At 40.7% G+C, this 10,926-nt stretch overlaps 1 protein-coding gene across 1 annotated transcript in view; it reads right to left on the bottom strand.

Annotated features, from left to right (window-relative positions):
- Nucleotides 1–1,932: 1,932 nt before the first annotated feature.
- Nucleotides 1,933–10,926, bottom strand: part of maml2 (mastermind like transcriptional coactivator 2) — a 34,618-nt gene continuing 25,624 nt past the window's right edge. The window contains exons 2-5 of the mRNA XM_085131042.1: nt 8,326–9,495; nt 3,634–3,798; nt 3,439–3,547; nt 1,933–3,341 (exon numbers count right to left, since the gene is read on the bottom strand). Of these exons, the coding sequence (XP_084987168.1) occupies nt 2,509–3,341; nt 3,439–3,547; nt 3,634–3,798; nt 8,326–9,495 (2,277 nt within the window). The 3' untranslated portion in view covers nt 1,933–2,508. The remainder of the gene's footprint in view (nt 3,342–3,438; nt 3,548–3,633; nt 3,799–8,325; nt 9,496–10,926) is intronic.

Below are 10,926 nucleotides of genomic sequence, written 5' to 3'. Positions count from 1 at the left end.
CCGACGCCCTAAAGGTTTTTGAAACTTTCAGCCTCATATTAAAAGCCTTGGAAGTGAAAGGTTAACTTGAACAGAAGGATATGTTGATTCCCTCTTGTGTTCACAGTAGGTAACTACAACGCACACCATCAACCTCAAAGCACGACAGAGCCCTGACTGCCCACGTTTAGCCCCGCCTCCAGCGGCATTATGCTGTCAGGGGTATTTGGGGGGAAACACTAGCATTGTTACCAGGTATTACTCAAATAAATGCTCTTATTTAAGTAACCAAATTTCCCCTTGTGGGACAATTAAAGGATTATTCTATTCTATTCTTATGCTGATATGTTGTTGAACCGCACGGTAACCTGTGTACTACACACATCTGTTTTCTATATTTTATTGTATTTATAAATGTCTATATATGAAACTTTATTTTTATTTCATTATTTTATTGTATTTTTTCACCAAATTAATAGTTTAGCTACTGAAACTCTGGAAAAATAACTCTGAAAATAGCAAAACAATGGCAAAAAACAACAACAACAGAAGTCAAAAACAAAGAATAGACTGGACCCAAAACAATTCAAATTCCCAAGGAGGAATTGTTGGTGTTTTTTATATTTTAATAACTTTTCATTGTTGATGGTCACACGTCTTTCAAAGCAATCGGTAAAGTATACATGGCTCACCTGACCGAGAGGCTGTGCCAGATACTGAACAGGACAGTTACATGCCAGTGCATTATCGTATCATAATACATCCAATTTGGGTCTTACATCAGGCCAAAGAGTTTAGATCAATGCATGAACCTTACACTACCTCCAATGCAAAACATCTGCGTAAACTCAAAAAACCCCAAAATCATACGACCCCCTTGGGGGCAGTGAGAAGGAAAAACTCTCTTTTAACAGGAAGAAACTTCCGGCAGAACCAGGCTCAGAAAGGGGTGGTCATCTGCCGCAACCGGTTGGGGTGAGACTTACTTTCTGTACGTTGTTCATTTTGAAACAATTTTTAATTATTATAATTGTTTGTGCCTTTACTTCAGAGAAGACTTACTGTAAACAAATTTCCAGGCTTCTCGATTTATTTTTTAATCATGAGCGTTATTAGCTAAAACACATAACCAATATAATATCTGCTGTGTAGAGTTCAATGACATTTTGTGCAAATCATCATTACATAACAATATTACAGTCCCTCAGCAACACTCGTCTGCAGGTGTAATTATCTAGAATAATGGTTGTTTCAGTTCAGGCAGTGCTGAACATTTTGTTTTAAAAGCTGATGTTTGTATTGGGGAGAAAAAAAAAATCATACAGGAATCATCACTCGCTTTCTTTTCAGTATCGCACACTTTCGCCTCACTTCTGTCAGTGTGGTACTGAGACACCCTAATAAAAAATAGTCCAGAGTAGAAGGACTATGTGTGTATGCATGCAGTATTTTTTCTTTCACTCTTAGATAGGATGTTCCTAATTTTGACAATACTTAAGATGAAAGAAGGCTGTCCTCGTTTGATTTATATAGGACTTCCAGAATATCTTGTCTGTTTTGGGGACAAAATGAATATGCATTGTCAGCCTGAAGAAAACAGTTTAGGTTTTGTTTGTGTGTTTGATTTTGTTTCTTTGGTATTCATTCGCTGTGCTGACTTGTTTCCATCCAACTTTCACTTTTGCTTTTACTTGCTGGTTAGCTTTAGGTACCAAAAGCTAAATATTTTAAGGCACTAAAAAGTATTTTGTTAAGTTTAAGCACTGAACACTACTTGTTTATTTTGAAAAGGTTGCCATTTGGGTTAAAGTGTGTCATTTCAACACACTAACCCTGTAAAGTGGGACATAACATCAAAGCATCCTTTAAGAGTATCTACATGCGCTGATTTGGAAGTATGAGATGTAGTAAACCAAACTATTCATTATTAAATAAAGTCAACAAAAGCACAACTTGAGTCAAATAAATTTTATTAATTACATGTAATATAATGTCTACTTACTATTCCAATAATTATTAAATATAACATGAAAAAAAATAATGGTTACATAATTTAAACTGTAACTACCACAGATGAAAAGGTTTGAACAAGAAGGAAGTAAAGGGGAAAAAATGCTTTTGCAAGCTCGCTTGTGTCTGGCAGCAAAACACTGGAAAGCTCATACCACGTGATGCTAGACTTTGAAACACAAACCAGGATGAAAAGGAAAATAACGGCAATATTTTCTTTTCACACTGTGAATTTTGTATTTTACTCTATAAGACAGCACAGAGCACAGACCACAAAAACAGTGACTGCATAGAAAAGCAATTTCTTGGCCAATACACCAGGGAGAAATACGCAGAGTACATAGAACACAATTGATTTTCACAGTAAATACAATACAAAGCAATTCAGTATATCTGGGTAATAATAATAAGTCTATAAAAGTCCATTTTAATATTACTTACAAATGTAATCCTTTACACCTTACATACCTCTACAAGCTCTGAGCTGTGGGTCCATTTTTAGTCATTTGTGACCCAAATTCACGAGTGGCTACCAAGAATCTCATCCAAATTGATATCTTTCATCCAGTCATCATTTCCAGAGCCCGATTTGAGCAGGGAATCTATGAAGTCTGAGTCTGCATTGATTCCCGGAACTGTGTTGTCCCCCTCTGGGAGGAAGTCAAAGGTCAGACGGTTAGTTCTGTTATTATGGTAGCTGCTAGAGCTGGGACTGGGCTCTGTAAAGTTCCCTGCTGGTATCCTCGGTTCAGGTGAGGCCTGGTTAAGGTTTCCCACGGCTGAGGGAGAACCCATCATTGCCTGACTTACTCTCTGGCCTATGTCTCTTAGTGGAGGGTTTAGAGTGTGCATGCTGATGTCTGGTGCTACCTGGTTGGGAGGGGCAATGTGTCTCTGTTGGAATGGATGGTTCGGCAAGTCCTGCACACCCTGGGACTGTAGTGGGTTGGGTAGCTGCCTAATACAGAGTCCAGGTGTCACTTGCTTGTTGGCTGAACCCCAGCCCATGTTGACATTTGTCACCAACCCTCCTACACCCTGTCCTGGCACAGAGGAACGCAAGTGAGATGTCAATCTCTGGTGCTGTACACCTGCCACACTGTTTATCCCAAAAGACTTTCCTTGTGTGTTTGGGCCCTGGAACCTGGGTTTACTCGGATTCAGTCGAATTTGACTGTGACTGTTTTGCTGCTGGCATTGGCTGACACAAGAACTGGGGTGACAATCTGTCCCAATAGAAAATCTACGGTCTGATGGTGAAGCACTCATTTTTGAAGCAGAACCAACTGCAAGGTGACAAGACTGTAGGGTCTTTTCAGGGCCACTGTTAGGACACTGGGAGGAGTTTCGACCTGAAGAAACATCAAACAAAGAAAAAAAAAGTTTTTTTTATTAAGATTGTTTGTTAGCATGTAAAGCATTCCCTTAATCACTAGAAATTTAAAGTACCTGGGAAGATGTTTCCCTGCTGAACTCCAGCTATACTTCTTGACTGCTTGTAATCTGGCGGTGGTCTTGTCAGGTGACGACTAAACTGATCGTGTGTGTTGTCTTTGTCCTTGAAAGTAAAACAGTATATTCATATGATTGATCAAAACAATCGTAATTAATCAGTGAAAACAGTATGATGTAAATGCAGCTTACTGAATTGCCGATGGTGTGCTGCGGTTGGTTGAGCTGTCTTTGCATGGCCTGTGTTTTTGGAGGCCCTTTCTGTTGGTTGTTTGGGACCGGGGGTCGTGGCTGTGGCTGGGCTGACATGACTCCTAAGCTTCCATTAGTGGGCAGCCTTGGACCAGCAGGAAGACCCTTTGAAAAAGAGACAATAGGATGGTCTTACATTACTCTCAGTGAAAGCACAAAATCAAAACATTGCAACAACACAGGCATGCCAGTAGGGGGCAAAACTCTACAAGACATCATATATCTGTTTCAAAGATGCTATTCAACCTCCAGAATGTGGTCAAGGCTACTCCCTCTGCAGATGAAAAAGGGAAAAATGGAGGGGGCTTTTTTTTCTGTTCTTTTTTTTTTTTTGTTGGGGGAGGTGCGGGGGGGTTCAAGTCATCCTCAAGGCCTGCCTCTCCCCTGATAATTGTGTCTAAAGAGAGTGGAAAGAATCCCTGAGACAGCAGGAAATGTGTGCCGATGGGAAGTTAAGCGCCAGCGCCATGACTACCTCCATTTAATAAGCTCTCCCTTACTGATCACTGTGTTGTTTTTGGCAAGGAGGCATTCCATCCTCTAGAAACCCATTTGGCTCCTGACACTATCACTGATTAAAATGTTGTAGTCTGCGGCGCAGGAATTGAGACATCCAAACTAGCTTTTTGTTTAAAGTTTTGTGCTCAGTGTATGCTTTTTTTGTTGTTGCTGCAGATAATCTTTCACCATGTGAATGCCATGGTGCTTAAGATGTTACAGTCCTTCCATTTCATATTTTCTTTAGCTTTTTTAGACAGCTGTGGCGACCATCCAAGCGCTCCAAATAAAACTAGCCTTTCATGTGGACACCCTCACAACACACAAGCTTGCATCAAGTGCGAACATTTGTCACGAAGGAGGTTAATGTGCACCAAATCCAAGTCAACACATACTGTGTATACAGTGTCAGTCATTGTGTTGACTTAAAATGTTTCCCAGGGTAAAATGGATTAGAAATCCAACAGTGCATTTACCAGAAGCTACTACTTAAGGACAGAGTCTTTGCAGAGAATGAATATCTACAGGGCAGTAGCTTTCTGATTTTCTGAAGAAAAAAAAGGAAGAATATGTGCATGTGTGTGTGTGTGTCTACTAGTCTTAGTGAATGATAATGAATGGACTGAAATTTGGAGAAGTAACGAGACAGGATTAGAGAATAAGGGAAGCCGAAACTCATCAGGAGTCACAAGCCACTTCACGTAAGCTAATATTCGCCTTCTCTGCCCGAGTTCAACCCACACAGCAAACCAAGCATGGCAATGAGGTTACACAGGGACTGAAACATCAAAACAGTGGTTTCTCCTCTTACAGTAGAAAGCAGAGTCACTGGTTTTGATTTACTTTATCCATTTACCGAGTCTATAAGAAAACGTGACCTTCAAAGACTTGTTCCCCACAGAGGTAAACTGAAGAGAGCTTGATCCATCTTTGTTGTAAGAAAAGACCCAATGAGGGGTGTTTTAGCGTGTACAACTGAGTAATCCTCTGTCATCCTGATGTGTCATAAAGCTGTTTTCCATGTTTTCCCCCCTTCCATTCTTCACAAGTTTTTTGTAAATGAATACCACATGTGGCTCGGGCTTGAGAGAAGGAGCGGAGTGATTTAGTCTCCCATCCTGCAGCAGCGCAGGCAGCTGACAGTGATCCAGGCCCAGCCTCGCCGGCTCTCACACTGCACTTCCTCCAGTCTGGTCTCAGGATGCTGTCCCTGGGGAGTGCCTCGGCATCTGGACTTGGCCGCAGCTCCCTTTCCCAGGAAACAAGTACTCCCTTCACAGCACTGCTGGAGTGACCTGGTAGGCTCAACCCCTATGGCCCCGCTCTTATCCTAACTGAAGGATCTGGTGCCACAAGTTCGACAACAAAAGTTGAGGAGTCCTTATTTACTTTGATTAAACCTTTATTTTTAGATGTTGCCTTAGTTTTGAGCTCTACTCCATGTTTGCCATTACTAGACAGTTGTGTAGTAGTAGTGATAAAACAGAAAGGAAATGTGTTAGACGGGTTATGACATCCAGCTCAGGTCTGCAGCCAGATTATGTGGCATGCACTGTGAGCATTCGGCTACTTTGGCGACTGGGTTAATGCATTTCAGTAAGGACAGTATTCTCCAGAAAGTTTATGTCGTATTAAAATAGGAATTGGTTTTAGCCAAAACTAAAAACTACGGGATGATGAAATCGCTGTCAAATGTCTTCATTTGATCTGATGCAGAGAAAATACAGATGTCGCTTTGGATGAGACTGTCTGACAAATATTTGTAACGCATGTGTACACAACTGAATTTGAAATAAAAAAATATGTAAACATAGGTCATTATATTGCTATAAAGATATTTAATATGGAAAAATATTCAGTAACTATTTGACTTGAGTCATTAAGGAACTAAAAAGCTTTCACGAACATAGTTTGTGCTAGAAAACCATTTTTCTTTGTTTCCCTGAAAGGTCTTTCTGGAACCGAAAACTCCAGAGCTTTTTTCTTTTTATCGAAGCAGTACTTTTTGCACTGCTGCAATATTTCAGAAATTAAAAATAATAAACACCTGCAAGATTGCCTCATTCTTTATTAGCACTCATATTACACCCCAAAGTATTTTTTCTTTAGCCAAAACACACAAGACAGCTACACAACTGGTGAAACTAGCAACACAAAATTTTGTCCTTGAGACAGCATTGCCACCAACCACAGTAACTCAGGTTTCATAATGCATTAGTGTCCTCTAGTGCATGCTGCTCCAGAATGTACTCGTATGAGTACTTTAAGTGGGTGAAGCGAATATTGTGCAACCTCAGAGGTTTACACAGTGGTGGATTTGAATTTCGTCAGGTTTGATTCAGAAAGTGATTATTAGTAAGAAGCTTCAAACATGTTTGGACGTGCATGCTTTAATAACGGTCTCCAGCTTCAGGCAGTGGAAGGAAGCCCACTGCTAGTTACTTGTGTTACACAGGGGATCAGGGCACTCTTTCAGGACCTTTATTTCTCTGGCATTACTAATTCAGTTCACTGTGGGAAGAGACTCCACTCTTTTTCTCCTCTCTATAAGCTGTCCCTCTCTCATTAGCTGGACTTTTAACCCTGTACACGCTGGCTAAAATTTACAAACACCATTATCAGCACTTTTTAGCTCAGCTTGAAATTATAAATAGTGTCCATAAATTATAAAGGTCTTTTTTTTAAATCCTCACTTCTAACCCTATCATATTCATAGCTACGTGCTGGTTATTTGGTCACATTAAAAAATAAAATCTCTTTGGGAAAGCTGTCTCACCAAGCCCTTAACCCCTCACAAACTTTTAAAAAGAGGTTTTACTTTAAGGAGCTCTGAAATAATGTTTAATAATTCAACAAATTCACAAGTCTTTTTCATTATTTGATATCCAGCTCTGTTAAGTGTCTTCCCCTTTTCTCTCACTGCGATCCTTTTTAAATTAGATACCACATCTTACATATTTTATAAAAAATGCTTATTATCTCTAATGCAACACTAATACTACTGTCACTATTACGGCAGCCAGTACATTTGCTTGAAATGATGCATTGTGTTTATAAAAAAAGATTTGAAATGTTGTGAAATGGGGTCAATCTGAGCCCAGAAAATGCTTTTTTTTTCTTTGTCTATTTAAATCATCTACCAATCTTAAAGCCCGTGTATTTCTGCCTCAAACATTTATGTAAGGCTTCTGATATCTGGAATATTTGTCAAGTAGTTTCAAGGTAACCATGAACAGCCACTGTTTAAAGTGTAAATAGCTCTAGCAGTGGTAAAACTGGTCCTGTTTTGATGTGTTGATGTAACTGTCATGATCCTACCTGGTTTACTTCCATGTCTGCATAACACCCTCCCTCTCTCCTTCTTCCCACCCTCTCCCAGTCACCCAAGCACTTCCCTTGATCTGTAGAAGTTATGAGAGCTCTGTTGCGGGGCTCGCATTATCGTTTCACACAAAGGCAGCTACAGATATTGTTGGTGCAAAAAAATGAAAGAGGGGAGGGTCTAAATCTCTCCAATCATAACAAATCAGTGATTCAACCTCCGGCACTAGGCTAAGCAGATTACTGTCATTTTCCACCACTTGTCCCTTGTAGCTAACAACCTCCAATTAGCAAATCCCGCTGTGCATATCTGTGCCCTGACAGGGAGCCACCATGACAAGCAGAGAAATTAGAAGTCCTGCATGATAATCTACCATGCTCTAGCAATCTGTGTCATCGTCAAACACACACACACAGACATTAGCAAGAACAATAAAGTCGCAGAATAAACAGAGCTGCATTGTAGCTGTTTTAGACAGCAGGTTGGCTGCTGCAAGCAAACTGAAGATGCCAGCAGGACAACTAAATCAGTACGTTTGATTGTGCTTTGGATTATGTTACTAGACTTTCTATAGAAAAAAAGGCAGTCTGTGCTGTTATTGACTTTGTTCATAAAGTGCAGTAAAATAGAAAAATGAAACATTCTGTGGATCAAACAGAATATTAAGCAGCCATACTGGTCTCAGTATTTCATGGCACTAGCTATGCTTGATATGCCGCTATGGCCACATGTTACATCAAATCTCTTAATTGTGGAAGCCGTCCTGCTGTAGAGCTGAAAAGTTAAAATAGTGTTTTCACATAAGACCTTACCTGCCGCTGCTGTGACGGTCTGAAAGGCAGCCCTCCGTGAGCAGTCTTGGTTTGCAGACAAAGGGCTCCTGATGTGGGGATTTGTTGGTTCTGGAAATGGAGACCTGAATGTGGCTGATGTGGGCTCGGTGAAGGTGACTGTTGCTGCTGTTCTGTCTTGTTCACTGGGTTTGTCATGATAGACATGGGCTGGCTGGCAGAATGGGGTACTTTGGGGCTGAAATGCAATGTAGGCTTGCTGCTGAGAACCTTCATGTCCAAATGATTGGAGCCATTGTGGCTGGTTGATTTGAAGAGACAGTTGTTGATCCCTTTATTGTGAGAGCCAATCCTCTGCTGGTTGAGTGGGAGTGGGCTAGAGACATTGTCTTGAGGGAAGGTGCTGGTGGAGGAGTGGGTGCTCATGGAAGGAGCCCAGCTGGTCATGGCCACAGGTGGGGTTTGGTGGTGGTGATGGAGAAGAGAATTCGGTTGCTGCTGGTTTGCTGCCATCTGCTTTAGCTGCTCTGCGTGAGATATTTCAGGCCAGCAGGGCATCCTTGGGTGTCCTGCCTGAGTGTTAGCTTTTTGCGATGTGGTGGTTGAAGACGTGCTGGTCAATGTGAAAGTGGGCCCTGCAGAAGCGGGTCGAAGCTGTGGTGAGCCACAATGAGCCTGCCCAAAATCGGGTGAGTGCTCTGTCTTTATCGGCTTCTCCAGTGGAGAGCACAGACTGGCAGCTGCTCCCGCCGAGCTCGGCCGTCCTAGATCCAAGCCAAATGTATCATCCTGCTTTAGCATCTTTTCAAACTCCAGGTCATTCAGTGTAGGCACCGTCTTTGTCAGTTCATCAAAGAGATCCTGGAGTTCTGGATCAATCTGACCTTCATCTTTGAAGTCAAACATCATCTCTGCATTTGACTGGTCACAAGACTGGATCTCAGGGGGCTCTTTCTTCATTTCTTTCAGGGTCATGTTGAATATGTCTGACCCCAGTGCATGAGGCATCATGTAATTCTTCCTCTGCATGCTCATGGCTGAGGTGCCTTGCAGAGAATGGGACTGGGCTAAGTTGTGGTCCACACGGACCCGCTTAAAGTCTGATCCAGGGAAACCACAGGAGAGGCCATTTTGCTTTGATATTTGTCCTGGGGCATGCCCCTCAATCTTCCTTCGCAAAGATCCATGAATCTGCAAAAAACAACATATAGAAGTTAAACCCAGGAAAAAAAATATCAAAGGCTTTTAACATTTACCTTTTTTATCACAAGGTAAGCAACCCCCTCCCCTCAAAAATAACCCCAGCAGATATGCAGTTCAGATAAACCCGGAGTTAAATTATTGTACTTAATGGAAAATATGTCATGTAAGAGAATGTAAAGCAGTTCTGAAAATGAATACACTAGACAGACGTGAAGTGACACCATGTATTCAAGACTAATTTCACACGTATTAATTAACAAATGCTAATCTTAAAGTTAAAAAAAGCAGCGATTTCTCAAACGGTTCATTCTGGCATCAATCACAAATACGGGTAAGACCATGCACATTCAGATTGCGCAAAATTTGAATACACAGTTTTATTTAAACTCTTGCAATACAGCAAGAAGGAACTGGAAAAATGTTTTGATATAATGTAGCCTGAGTGCATTGAATGGGATGAGAAGTAAGTTAGGAATCTGATATAGTCGACAGACTGCAGAGAGAAGAATAAGCTCTTTGTCTGTTTCCCTCATTTGCATACATTATATTTTCATCCATTGTGCTTCGTTAGATATACAGAGTTTCTCCTTTGTGGCTGAGATTCTGCTTAACATGCTGGTGCAGATATCTGATTTCCTTTTGTCCTCTACCCATGTCTTCATTTAAGGTAATAAGAACAGAGGTGGAACTAACTAAGCACACAGCAACACTCTTAACATCCTAACTGTGAATTTTACTATTTCCAAAAATGAGTCATATTTTTAGGAGAAGATATCATCATGTCAACAAAACAATACAATCTCCAATATGAGTCTTTAACAACAGTGAAAAAGGCCGTCAGTTAAGGAGCGATCTGTTGTGTACATGCATTCATACAAATGACTGATTATCTGACCATATTTTAATGCGATTCCTGCATGGAAACAAAATGGTTTTAATTGTACACCAGCCTGATCATAGGAGGAGTATCAGTGTGTTGCATATTTCACTGTGGAACAAATTTGACTCATTTCCACTAGCTGGCATTAAGATGATTCATAGCTTGAGGCTTTGGAGCGAATCCTGCAGTTGACTACATTTCTACTCTGTTCATGTCATATTATTTCTACTAATGCTCTTAACAACAGTTCGTGTTAATCAAGGTACAAATATCTCTGACTCACCAAGCCTGTAAATGCTAATACATGTCCATGCGTGCTTCGACACAGTAACTGGATGATGACAATAATGCTGATGCACTTAAAAGCAGAGGGACATTGTTGTGTTTAATCACACTGACTTTGCATTTAACTTTATCTAATACAGCTAATACAAACCATATTTTTTAAACCACAACTGCAAAACAAAGATATCCAGGAGAAAAATTCAACATGCAAGCAGCTGACCCTTACTTTTGCTCCATTTTATGATGAGTATGAA

Source organism: Neolamprologus multifasciatus, chromosome 14 (genome assembly GCF_963576455.1).
Source record: "Neolamprologus multifasciatus chromosome 14, fNeoMul1.2, whole genome shotgun sequence".
In the NCBI taxonomy this organism is placed as follows: Eukaryota; Metazoa; Chordata; class Actinopteri; order Cichliformes; family Cichlidae; genus Neolamprologus; species Neolamprologus multifasciatus.
This window is presented reverse-complemented; position numbering and strand designations above follow the sequence as displayed.